Source organism: Molossus molossus, unplaced genomic scaffold, assembly GCF_014108415.1.
Source record: "Molossus molossus isolate mMolMol1 unplaced genomic scaffold, mMolMol1.p scaffold_m16_p_1, whole genome shotgun sequence".
Lineage (NCBI taxonomy): Eukaryota > Metazoa > Chordata > Mammalia > Chiroptera > Molossidae > Molossus > Molossus molossus.
This window is the reverse complement of record NW_023425344.1, coordinates 83,250,985-83,264,905: the sequence shown is the minus strand read 5'-3', so window position 1 is coordinate 83,264,905 and position 13,921 is coordinate 83,250,985. Positions and strand designations below refer to the sequence as shown.

Here is a 13,921-nt window from a genome sequence, read left to right as displayed (position 1 = left end):
ATTGTAATAACTTAATGACCAGTAGAGGGCAATAAAGTTAGTTTTTAAAAATTCTTTAGGCCCAGTTTAAACCTACTTTCAGTCCCAGTTCTCCTCTGCAAAGACTTTCTCTGGAGTGGTCTCACTCAGTTTCCTGATCTCACTTTAATTCCGCTACCAGCCTCCTGTACTCCATCAGCACCCCCGTTTGGGCCTCTTCACTAGCATCTATAAGGAGGGTGCACCAGAGGGTCAGACTGGTTGGTGTGCATTGATTTACACACCACAGCTCTCTCTGTTTGGTTAATTCTTGGCCTAATCAAAACCATTTGACAATAGATAATCCTGGGAAATGAGAGACCACACTAGAACCACTGGGTAAGATGAGGACTAGGGCAGAAATGTTGGCATTAAGCTTCATGCAGTAGAAAACTACATATACAGTAAGATACCAGTTCCATTGAAAAGAATCACCTCCACTACATGTCCACATTTACACATACAAATAAGGTCAAACTGTGGTTATTAACACACGGTTTTGTGAGGAATTGATACATGGAATAAGAAGGGTTTTTATCCTATTCGTGTTTTCTTATATTTTTCAGATTTTTATGGTGCATAAATATTTCTTCTAGGTATAAAAGTATATTATGTAGCCCCTCCCACCAACAAATTAGGACTGAGGAGAAAGGCGTGACTAATTTTCCTGAAACAAACTTTAACAGGGCCTGACTTGCGTTTGCCAGTCTCCCCTTTGGGGTGGGGGGGAGGTGAGGGCCATCCCAGAGAGTCATGGACATGCCCCCGACTTTATTATCCATGTTCTCCAGGGCTCAGGGTGCCACGTGTTGTCTCTTATAATCCTTGATCTGTGTGGAGCGAGCAAATAACAACTTACAGGACTTTTCTTCTGCACTTCCCCGTTTGGTATTGCATTTTTCTTTTTCTACAGAGCCCCAAATTTTCTCCCATGTTATTTTTAGTCATCCTCACAGGGGGGGAATAAAGCCAATCAGGGTTTCTGGAATGGCAGCTTTTCAAAAGAGAAGGCAAAGTCAAGCTTTCCGCCAGTCCCATAAAATCTCGGATTTACGTGATACCTTTCATCTGCATCCAGTTAAAATGCTCCCTGCTAGGCCACGGAGGGCACACGGAAATCATCATTTGAAAAGGCCTTACTTTAAGGACTGGATGCAGAGGCTCAAATGTTGCTTCAGCTCCTCCTCCTTTTCATAGGACTCCAGTACACTGTGCGCTTTGTCGTGGTGATAGCAGTAGGTTTTATAAATATCTTCCAGTGGCCCTTTCATCTGCAAGAATACTTCTCCTGATACATGTAAAACAAAAGCAAAATGATACCAAGTTAGACCCACATGTTCATTATTCAGCCATGTCCACTAGTGTTCAAAGTTGCATGAGTCCCACTTTGCCCCCGGGTTGTATTCAGAAGGGGTGGAAGATATTCCATGACCTTTCCCTCCTTTTCTTTCCCTTCTTTTCTCTCTCTTTTTTCTCTCCCTCTTTTTTTCTTTCCCTTCCTTTCTTTTATAAAACAAAGCATAAAGAGCTTAATGGAGACCGGAGGCCGGTGAAAGCTGGTTTTCCCAGCGGTGACTGTGCCCTTGGCCGTGTACAGGGGCCTGGCTAAGGGCCGCCATCTAACATCGGTCTGTGTGGGTTTGGGTCAGGCTGTGTTACAGACTTAGACAGGGATGACTTGAACAATGTAATTGTACCCTCTGAACCTATTTCCTGTCCTGTAAAATGGGAGCAATAATAGGTCCAACTTCATCGGGTCATTATTAAAATTAAAGACACAGTGCATGTGAAGTGCAGAGTATAGTATGTACGTTCTAACTACTCAAAATGGAGCAGTTACTGTTAATTTATTAAAAGTATGGGAAGTAAAATTTTAGATGATAGGTAAATTATATTTTTATATTTATTTCACTAACATTTCCTGAGGTTCTCAGAAAGGCAAGCAATGGAATTTAAAGAAAGAAAATATTTCCTTATATGTGATAATAAAAAGGATTGGCCATTATTTTTGATAAATAATGGACATAATAAATCAGATAATACTATGAACAAGGGTTATGACTATTTTTTTTTTCATAAAGCTACTTGGGTTCATTGTGTCCAGGCATGTAAAAAATTATTTTGATATTATGATAGAATTGGGTCTATAACTGATGGCTCAGATAGCTATTGAACCAATGGTTTGATTCAATCACTCACTCCTTCACTTAAAAGTGCATATTGAGCACCCAGTACCCTACCCCACACCATGTTAAGATGATTTGGGATACACACACACAAAATGTGATCGGGTCTGCTCTCAAAAGCATTACGGATTTGGACTTGATAATGATTTGGGCTGAACTGATTGGGAGTGGTGTGGATTTACTAATCTTGACCTATTATAGTAATAACAATAAGTCCTTCTTCCTTCAGAAATAGAAGTGCTTTTTGGATTTTCAACATGTTTTGGACATATTAACTGTTCAACTCCCTCTATATATGAGGAGATAAGAGCTTATTTATCCTTACAAAATAAGAATAGACAAATATGAGTTTAAAAGAAATAAATGATTTTTCCAAAGTTCTAGAGACAGGAACCTAAGTTCCTGGTCCAGTTCTGCTATGATTGGTGTTAGTGGAAGAATTCGTGTTGATATTAGGATTATAGGTGGCAGATGATTTATTCATGTTGTGTTCTCACATTGTCCCCTGATCTTCATGTTTGTTGTTGGCAAAGCTGGGATTAGAGACCATATTCTTCTCATTTTTTTCTTAGGCTTTGTCCCTCCACTCAGCCGAGCTCTGCTGGACACTGTACAAAGGGATGCGGCTGGAAAGGATCCGAAACCACTGTCATGTAGCGTTTGTGTGGTGACTCTGGGAGCAACTTAAAAAAAAATTATTTCAGCTTCTGTTCTATCATTTGTAAAATGGAAATAAGTAATAGTAACTCTGGAGATGGATTTGAGAATTAAATGGGATGTGGATGTAAAAAGTGTCCGGCACTGATGAGTTGCTCAATGAATGTCACTTGTCCCTTAATGATGCTCTACTGTCTCTAGAATTAAAACACCAGTATTTTCCTAATTTATATCCAGCCAATAAAGGTTTTTCTTTCCTTTTCATTATATTATATTTTCCCTGTGATTGTAGTTAGATTCTGTGTGTGTGTGTGTGTGTGTGTGTGTGTCAGTGGTTTTGGACTTGTTCAGAAACTCAGCATTGCTGAGAATCTTTGGAACTGAAATGAAGAGGAATTCTTGTTTTGTTCTTGGGATTGTACTGAGTTGATCCTTCTAACAGTGTAGGTCTTAGAGAATTTCTCTGCAAGACAGCAACATAAATAGTAAGAAATAAAGTAGTTATACATCCTGGCTGGTTTGGCTCAGTGGTTGGAGAGTTGGCCTGTGGACCGAGGAGTCATGGGCTTGATTCCTGGTCGAAGGCATGTACCTGGGTTGCAGATTTGATCCCTGGTCCCAGTTGGGGTCATGTGGGAGGCAACCAATCAGTGTGTCTCTCACACATCAATGTTTCCTCTCCCTCCCTCCCTCCCTCCCATTCTGTCTAAAAAAAAAAAAAAAATCAATGGAAAAAATATATCCTCAGAGGATAAATTAAAAGAAAGAAAGAAAGAAAGAAAGAAAGAAAGAAAGAAAGAAAGAAAGGAAGGAAGGAAGGAAGGAAGGAAGGAAGAGAGTAGTTATAAGAAGAGAAAATAAAATATGACTCTGACTAAACTTAGGGTTAGGCATAAGATGAGGAGAGGTCCCCAGTGACAGAACCAGGTGGCAGCTGGGTGTGAGGACTTTGGGTGGGTGAGGGAATTAAGGCCCAAAAGTGGGAGTGAGCACCAGGCCGAGAGGGGGCACAGGAGCAAGTCAAGGAGAGAGGATCTGAATTCACACAGCCCAGCACCAGATGAAGCTGTAAATATATATGTTGACGACACAGGTTAGAGACAAAGAAACAACGAGGTAAGGATGCTCTCATAAATCCACCATAGGGTCCAGTCAGAAACTCAAAAAGCAAAGGACCAAGACATTTATTTAATACACAATGAACTTATTAATTGTAAAGTCCTCTGCATTTTCTTTATCAGAAGTGGTCTAGTTTGAAAGAATTTGTATCTCTTCTTAACAGCAGAGTCCAAATTTTAACTCTTTTCCAAGTAAAATTCTGTGGGGGTTCAAATAATAATTATTAAAGTTAAAAGGTATTTAAGTACTCTAATTGAAAGGCATTTATTCAGCCAAAGGCCAAGTACAACAGTGGCAGGCAGAATATTTGATTTTGCTCCCAGCCCTACCAATGCATTCTGCTTCCTAACAGTGCAGATGAAGCGATGTGTCTCGCAGCAAAAAAAAAAAAAAAAAAAAAAAAGATTCTGTTTCCACGGTAACATAACTCTCGGCTGCGTTTCTTTAGTGGTGAAGGACAACTGCTCTATCTAAAGGATGTGGGTTTGAAGGGATGATTAGAAGTGACGAAGGGACTGAGCCAAGACCAGTGGAGGTAATTTCACTTCTGGCTGCCTGTCACAAAGGCACCAGCATCTTATAAAATAAATATAACTATCGTGTGCTTCGTTTTAGAAGTGCTACAACCTGACTTTCTGCACTAGGGGACATGCAAAATGAGAAAAAATAAGAATGTGCCCTTTTAAATCTCCTTAGTTTTCTCCTTCAAAAACAAGTCCCAAGAATATTGAACACATTTGATGTCCTGGTGTCATTGCTTCTGTGTTGCCAGATGCTCCCTTCATGAGTGTAGATATATTTATGTTCCTCTTGTTGGCCCCTTTTCTTTGCTTCCAGACCCTCATGTCCAGGCCCAAGATGAGCCAGAACCAACAGTGAGGCCTCTGAGTTATTGTGACCCCAATCCATGATGAACATCCTGTGTAGGTAAGGAAACCGAGGTAAACCAATGATATTCAAGCGATCTCCTCATCTTAAGCTTTGTTTAGGAAAACGGCATCCAAAGGCATGAAGTAGTTGAAATCTTTACTTTATCCTTACTTGGCAACCACTTAATGAGTGATTATGCACCAAGCACTTTGGTAGCTCCCACAGACACAAAGATCCAGCATTTCCCTCAAGGGACTTGGGAAGGGAGCAAGAAGAGCAAACTCCTTTGCCACACTATGTGGAAAGTGTGTCAGTAGAGCTATGAAACACAGAGGGTCACCTATTCTGTTCTTGAGGACCTGGAGCTATTTCCATGACAGCCTGCCCTTGAAGTAGGAGGTAGGATGGCGGGCAAAAGCACAGAGACACTGAGGGAGCGAGACCTGTTCAGGGACTGCAAGCGGGCTCGTCCGGCTGCTGCTGCCTCGTCCGTGGGAAGTTTCAGAAGAGGCTGTGTGGGTTAGCAGATCCTGAAGGACCTTGTGTGTCAGGAAGGAGTTGGCACTCACAGCCTGAAGCGGATGGAGAAACACTGATGGATTTTAGGCAGCAGACTAACCTGATGGGGCTGTGTTTCAGAAGGATTATTCTGGGACCTCAGTCATAGGAAAGATGGACTTTGGAGAAAGAGTTCGTGAGACTGAAAATGTGAAACCAGGTGAAAGTCTTCCGTAATAATACGAGTGAGGGCTAAAACAGGAAGTTAAAGCAGTTAAGAGAGAGAGAAAGTGCTCGAATATCAACTGCTGGGGTTCAAATCCTGGTCTTATGGTTTACTCCTGTGACATTTGGGAAACTGACTTGACTTTTCTTTCTCCATTTTCTCATCTGTGCTTTGGCATAATAGCAATAGTAGGGTTGTTTGAAGATTAAATGACTTAAACTATGTAATGTGTTTGTATCAGCAGCTGGCGTGTGCAAATGCTCAATAGATGTTATGACCGCTAACACAAAAGCAGGGAGGATGGAGAAGAGGGAAGGAAAATGGACACGAAGCGTATGTCAGAGATGAAGAGGGTAATTCCAAGTGTATCTCAGGATGCTGGTGTCAGTGCCCACATGGATGAGCAATGATGACAAGCGAGTTTAGGTGGCCAGATAATGAGTTTAGTTTTAGACGTACTGAGTTTGAGTCACCCATATTATATTCAAGTGGAGACATCCTTATGGAATTGTATACATGAGTCTGGGATTCGGGGAAAAAAGATCTGGGAAAGAGATAGAAAACTTGGGTAGCAGAAGCCATGAATTGGATCCAGTCACGCGAGGCAGTTCACAGGGCGAGACGAGAATACTGGGGAACGCTCACACAGAGCAGAGAGAACGAGTCTGCGGGAGTGCTGAGCAGGACAGCCAGAGAGACTAGAAGACACCGAGAATCGGTGTCGGCAAAGCCAAAGACGAAACACTGAGAAGGACTGCAAAGAGACTGAACAAATTTGCTGGTAAAAGAACCTGCTGCTGTCCCTCCGTACCAGCACCCACCCCCTTTTCTCTAGCAGTAGAGTGGTTGCTGCCCCAGAGGAAAACTACATTTATCGGCCTTTACTGCATAGGTGTGGCCATGGAACTAAGTCCCACGACGGGATACAAGTAAAAGTGCCCTGTGGTAATATCTAGGAACTTGCTTTAAGAGGCAGCTGGCCCATCCTTTACCCACCCCTTATCCATGCTGTCCTCCATTCTGCTGCCTGGAACTTGGATGCCACCTTGTCCACGGAGATCTGGGGGCTGGAAGGAGCTTGCATCCCAGAGGACTTTGTGGAGCCAGTCTGCCGTGCAGGTCTGGATTAAAAATGCCTTCAGACTTTTACACAACAGAGAAATGAACACCTATCTTATTTAAGGTAGTAGTGTTTTGCTTTGTTTTCTGTTTCTCCGAGCTCAACTTAATTCCAATCAACACACTATAGTTTTCTTCCCCTCTCTCATAGGAAAACATCTGGAGGGAAATCATGACTAGTTTAACTAAAAAATTCTATGAAAATATCACCTGAATTGTTACTTAGGAAGAGTGTAATGCACTGAATGTTTGTTCCTCCCCCAAATCCATATGATGTTGAAGCCTTAACCCCCAATGTGAGGGCATTCCAAGGTGCGGACTTTGAGAGGTAACTCGATTTAGATGAGGTCATGAGGGTGGAGCTTCCATCATAGGATTAGTATTTTTAGTGGTAGGTTTTATTCTCAGGTGAGATAGGAACTAAATGAGACTAAAGAAGAGGAAGAGACACCAGAGCTCTCTTCCTCCCCTCCCTGTGAGGATCAGTGAGAAGGCGGCTCTCTGCAGACCAGGAAGAGGGCTCTCCCAAGACCCAGGCACCTTGACCTTGGCCTCCCGCCTCCAGACTGCGAGAACAGTTGTTTAAGCCACGCAGTCTACGGCAATTTGTTGTGGCAGCCTGAGCCGACGAGGCGGAGTTGAAAAGGAAGTTTCTTGTATTGACAAGAAAAAATATATGCAATAAGTTTAACTCTGAAAACCAACTACCATGATGTTAAAAGAGAATTTTAATTAAAAGTCGTAAGCATAAGTTAAAGTCTAAAATATATCCTCCAAGAAAGCCCTGTGGTTCTAATAGAAGTAGTAAAGACAGAGTATTTAGAATACAAAGAAGGGACGGGAGGGCTCCAAGGACAGAGGGTAGATCTGGCCCACTCCCTGGAAAGAAGGTCTGAGGTCAGGAGAGATCATAACAGCCTCTGGCTGCCACTTCCCTGAGAGGCACACACAAGTGGGTCAATATGCCACCCCAAGCGAGAGAGTTTTACTGGCAGCTTGCACCCAGGAGCTCCGAGGAGAGCTCCCCACAGTCTGCTTGTCCTCCGTGGAAGACAGCCCAGCTGCTGGGACTAAACGGGCAGTAGGTTAGCCTGCCAGGATGGCAGACCACTCCTGTGATTTCTCCTTTCCGTCCCAGCCTCCTCCTGCTCGCCAGCAGAGGAAAGTGAGGAGAAAGAGTAAGAAGGTAGAGGACGGAAGCGCACATGCTGCTTGCAGAGGCCACCATTCTTTGCCTTTTGTCTCATTTAGTTCCTACCTCACCTGGGAAGAAAACCTACTACTAAAGATACTCAAGGGACCCTGGTTAGGGTTATGAAATTTACACCAAATGCAGGTGGCAGGTGTTGATACATGCAGTTATGGGGTTACAATAAGCAAATCCCATGAGTATTAATTTTATTGAGATATTTGAAAAAAAATTATTCTCATATAAAAGAGTAAAATTGAAAATTTACATGAGTTCTTAAGATAAAATGAAACTACAGATTTATTTCATGACCCTGGCTGTGGCTCAGGTCATAACCTCACATTTTCTGGGACTCAAGATATTTCTCTTCCGACAATAGGAATATTTCAGTAAAAATTTTCAGAAGCATTACAGAGAAGTGTGTTCATTGGACTTGACAATTCTGACATCTCTGGTGACATAGTAACAGCAATTTCAGAGGAGGGGTTTTAGGAGGGGGCAAGAGGTGAGGAATGGAACCAGTGAGGGTAGATGGCCATACAGAGAAAAAAAGAGAAAGGGGAGGAGCCAGAACAGAGTGTGGGGTCCTGTCCCATGACCAACACTGTGTCCAGTGACAGACAGATAGGATAATGTTATAGTTTATGTGGAGTCTCTCAAAGGAGAGGCCACTCCACTGCTGAGGCAGCACTCAGCACATCTGGCAGTGGGAGGTGGCTGGCAGCTGGCAGGGCACACTGGGGGCATTAGTGGGTGGTGAAGATGGATGGTGTACAATGCATAATATGACCTCTGTATGGAAGAGCAAGGTGCCCTTCTGACTGTGTCCACAGTTAGTGATGCCCCTTGGGGCAATTCAGGCTCTCACTACGTTTGTCTGTATAATGAGGTGGTTGGATAGGATGTACCTTAAGTCCAATGCTAAGTTCAAGAATACAGCTGTTTAATTTTTTATTATTATTTTTTAATACTCATCCGAGGATATTTTTCCATTTATTTATTTATTTTGAGAGAGAAACAGAGTGAGACAGAGAGAGACAGAGAGAGAGAGAGAGAAACATCAATGTGAGAGAGACACATCGATTGGCTGCCTCCTGCAAGATCCTGGGGCTGGGGATCGAACCTGCAACTGAGATACACATGCTTGACCAGAATCGAACCCATACATCTAAAACTAATATAATGTTATATGTCAATTATATCTCAATAAAATAAAACACTGTCTCTCTGAGAGTTGAAGGTTAAAAATACTGACCTTTCTCCGGTCTCTGGTAGTTAGGGGTGGCCAAATATATGCACAAGTGTGTGTTTTTGTATACATGTATATGTGTACAAAGTAAAATAATGTGTGTGAAATAATGTAGGTAGAAGTCACTGGGAAGGGCTTCTCTCCTTGTCTCCCCCTCCCAGTGGAAAAGCCTTGGGAGGAGGTGGTTTTGCTCCTATTTCCTTTAGGAAGCACGCTTGGCAGTAGATTAGCCATCTTGAGGCCATGAAGCCAAATGCCACATGTCAAATGCTGTGAAGGAAAAGGCTGCAAGAAAGGAGCCAGGAAGCAGCTGCCCCAGTCATGAACTATTGAATTATAGATTTCTTGTTATCTGAGGGAAAATAGTCCCTTTTTGGTTAAGACTTTTGGTGAGGTTTCTATTCCAAGCGGGATAGCGTAGTCCTCGCTGACCCAGCTGACTTGCCCCAGCCACAGAGCTAGCGGTGACAGCGCCAGAATGAAGGACAGGTCTTCTCCCTTCAGGGGCATGTTCTTTTTGGGCTACTGTGCACCCCCAAGGTCTGCGCCTCTGCCAACACGCTTCTCATGTTCACGTCCTGGCTGCTGGGAACGTGTTCAGGGACTCAGAGAATTTACACTCCAGAATTTAGGACTTTATTTCTACATGTTTCATGTGAAGCAGTTGACTTCTCACAGCTCCATTCAAATGTGACGCACAGCTAACCCATTGACCTCCACAAACCAGTTCCACCAGCAGAACATGCTAGAACTTAACACTCTCCTCAGAGAAAAAAACTGAGAACTTATTACTGAGCCACCCTAGTTTTATTTTCATCACAAGAAGTAAGTCCTAACGGTCCTGGGACCCACGCTGACCTCATTCAGGAGATGGGAGGTCCAACCTCCGCGTCGTGTCCAGGGGCTGGCCTTCTGCCGACTTTCCCCTTCCTGTGTGAATGTATATATCCTTGACCCTGAAGCCTTCCCCTTATTTTTTATGTCATATTTTTTAAGCTGATGGTTTTCCTGTTACTGCCAATATTTGGAAAAATGCCCTGATCTTTTCTGCTGCTGCCTATGGGTCTCCCCTTACTACCCTCACACATTTCAGTACACAGGACTCTCCACACCTGTCCTAGCTGGGCAGAATTAATTAGGTCAAGCCTATCTGTGTTCTGAGTAAGACACACACACACACACACACACAACAACAACAACAACAGTATAAATACAAATTATTCAGGTGAACTAATTTGTGGCATCTCCCACGTGGCATCTCAACATGAATTTGTCAGTAACAATGTTCTTCTCACAAAATCTACTAAAGGCACAGATTGCTGTTTCAGGGACATACAAGAGACACTGCCTTAGAAAAGCGAAGGACTGCTGTGGAACAACAGTACATAACCCACTACACCTTCAAAGAACAGAAAGCTCCAAACTGTCTCTCTCCAAGAATAAACTCACCCTCCGGAAGGACCTATGAGAAATTGCAATTCCTTCCCCACCACCTTTTTTCGGCTCTGGTTCTCAGGCCAGTGTGAATGAGGGAGGCACATGAAATAGACTTTAACATATTTGTAACTCAATCTTTTCTTAAATACTTTGGAACATGACAACATTGTTGAAATGCATATAAGAGGACACAAACCCTGTTTTGCAGATCTATTGTTAATAAACAAGTTACCCTACTCCTTAGTGCCTTAAAACAACTGTTTTGATGTCCTCACAGGATTCTGTGGTTTGGTCAGGATCAGCTGTGTGGTTCTTCTGCTCCCCTTGATGTCTGCTTGGGCTGCAGTCATCTGAGGGCTGAACTGGCTACATGGTCCAAGATGGCACATTCACAAGTCTAGTGCCTTGTCAGGGACAATGGGAAGGCTGGACTCAGCTGGGATATGGGGACAGCGGGGCCACGTTCTTACTCTACATAGTCTCAGGTCAGATCTCTCTTCATGTGACCTCTCTGTGTAATGTTCTAGCAGGGTAGCTGGACTTCTTAAATAGCAGGATCCCCAAAGTCACAAAAGTAGAAATTGCCAACCTTCCTCAAGGCCCAGTAGCTGGCAGAGGGAGTCTCAGGGACATCCAGAGTCAATATGAGACTAGGCCATGTAGCAGTGTGAATACCAGAAGCTTGGTCCATAGAGACCATCTTTGGAAAATGGCTACCATAATTTCTATACACTCTACCAAATATGTAAATGATATTTGATGTTAAATTGCCTTTCATAGAAAAGCGTGTGTTGCCTTATTAGATATAATCATCAAGATGCATAGCTATTGGGAGCATTTGGAAACTACATGCATCTAGTGAATCTGATTTGTTTAAAAAACATGATCAGGATCTCTAGAAAAAGTTCATATTTTATTCAATAGTTACATACATAAGAAATCAAGCAAATAGATAAACAACATTCTCAGGATAATAACATGTTAGTAACATTGTGTATTGAATAGTTATTAAGGATAGGAACTGGGCTATCATTGCTTATACATGATTTTATTTTACTTCTATAAACACGCTGTGGGGTAGGTAGTATTGCCTCATATTTCCAAAAAAGAAATGGAAATTCAATGAGATTTTGTAACTTGCTTAAGATAACATATCTAGTAATTGGACGGGCCAGAATGTAAACCTAAGTCAACCTGACATTGAAGCCCATATCTCATACCATCATCTCTAAAAATTTAGAATCCATTTCTTATTTAGACAGACTGCTTCAGTAGAGATTTTAAATCTAGTTTCTTTCTTAGCATAATAGTCCAGACAGATCCCCAGAGCTCTCATATCTATAAACATATGCTTTTGTGCTTAAACTTGAACCTCATCCAAACCCTGAGGTTATTATTGAGCACAATCCTCCTCCTGGTTTATCTAGGTGTCAGGAACGTTTCCCTTTGACATTGGCGCTGTGAATCATAAACGCTCATTCGTGTGACCTAAGGACGAAGAAATAGGACACCTGTGTTTTTCATTTTGTGGTAAACATGATGTTGGACTACCTCACCAAGAATCAGTTTATATTATGAAATGGAAGAACTCTGGTGAAAGATGTTGAGTGAAAGATGTTTAGCAATGGAAATTGCCAGTGAAGTCTGCACTGATATGGCTACATGTACGGGTCATAGAGGCCTCCTCGGCATTATGCCCCAGCCACTTTGGATTGCTGTCCTTTGTGGGGTTTCTCATGCTCTCCTGCCTTCAGGCCTTTATGCCATTTGTCATTTAGAAAGTCATTTGTTCCAATCTCCACCTTCTTAAATCCTTCAAGTTCTAGCTTGATACCCACCTTCCAGATCAAGTATTTTTTCTCATCATCGCAGTTGAATTAATTAATCTCTTCTCAGTGACTTTGTCTTAATTAGCTATTGCTACAGACACCACCACTCCCCAAATCATCCCCAAACTGAAAGGCTTAAAACAGTACTGTTTGCTCACAATTCTCTGGGCTGGCAATTGGAGAAGGGCTCAGCTGGGATGGCATGGCTCCATGTGTGTTGATGGGGTTTATTCATATACTTGGAGTCTGTGGCTGGGGGCCAGCTGGCTGAGGAAGGCTTCACTAGAGTGTCCAAGGCCTTGATTGTGTTGGTTGGAATGACTGGGTAATTTGAGCCTTCTCTCTCCCTGTGCAGAGGGTGGATATCGCAATGCTGTTGTAGAACATAATTTTTGCCACAGTTTATTAAGCCAAAGTAAGCCATAAGGCTAGCCCAGATATAACAAGTAGGGGGATGAAAATAGGACTCCAACTCTTTATTATTCAAATGTGGCCTTACTGTTTGAATTTTTAAAAACAATCATCCTATTTTTTATAATCTACATCAAAGTTGTAATTTATGATTAATAAATTTGAAACTGTGAACATATATTTAATTGTTTTCTCTGTAAACCATAATGTTCTTAACTCTTTACTTTGAACTAATTTTATACTTATAGAAAAGTTGCAAAAATAGTACCAATAGGTTCTAAATATTCCTCACTCAGCTTCCCCAATTTTTTTTTTTTTTAGCTTCCCCAATGTTAACGTCTTATGTAGCCATAGTAATTTTCAGAAAAAGGAAATAAAGTTTGCTTCAATACTATTAACTAAAGTAAACCCCTCTTTTGAATTTAACACTGGTGTTCCTTCACTGTTCTAGAATCTATCCAGGCTCCTACGAGCATTTATTTGTTACTCCTCCTTAGTCTCCTGCAGCCTTTAAAAGACTACAGTTTTGCCCGACTGGTGTGGCTCACTGGACTGAGCATTGTTGTCCCATGGACTGAGAGGTCTCTGTTCTATTCCCGGTCAGGGCACATGCGGGGGCTTGTAGGCTTGATCCCCAGTAGGGGGCATGCACGAGGTGGTCAATCCATAGTTCTCTCTCACATCGATGTTTCTGTCTCTCTCTCTAAAAAATCAATAAAAACATATTTAAAAGACTACAGTTACTCAGTCTTATCTATCTTTAATAACCTTGACATTTTAGAAGAGTACTGATCTGTTATTTTGTTGAATGTCTGCCGTGAGTTTGCTGATGTCTAATGTTTTCTTATGATTGCACACGATTGCACATATTTTGGACAAAAGTACCACAGATATGTTGTGCCTTGTATCCCAAGCTTCATGATGTGAATGTGTGTTATTTCCTGGTACAGTATTGATGACCTTGATCACTTGGTTAAGATGTTCTCTGTCTGGTTTCTCACTGTGAAGTTACCATCTACCTTTTTCTTTGAGATTAATCATTACTTAGGAGATACTTGGAAGTTATGAAAAGCATATTTCCCCTTAAACTTTCACCCACTAGATCTAGCATTG

The 13,921-nt window shown here is 42.1% G+C and overlaps 1 protein-coding gene across 1 annotated transcript in view; it reads right to left on the bottom strand.

The window, feature by feature from the left end:
* Positions 1-13,921, bottom strand: part of ARHGEF38 (Rho guanine nucleotide exchange factor 38) — a 146,585-nt gene that overhangs the window by 51,565 nt on the left and 81,099 nt on the right. Inside the window, exon 4 of the mRNA XM_036239760.1 lies at positions 1,159-1,306. Within this exon, the coding sequence (XP_036095653.1) occupies positions 1,159-1,306 (148 nt within the window). The remainder of the gene's footprint in view (positions 1-1,158; positions 1,307-13,921) is intronic.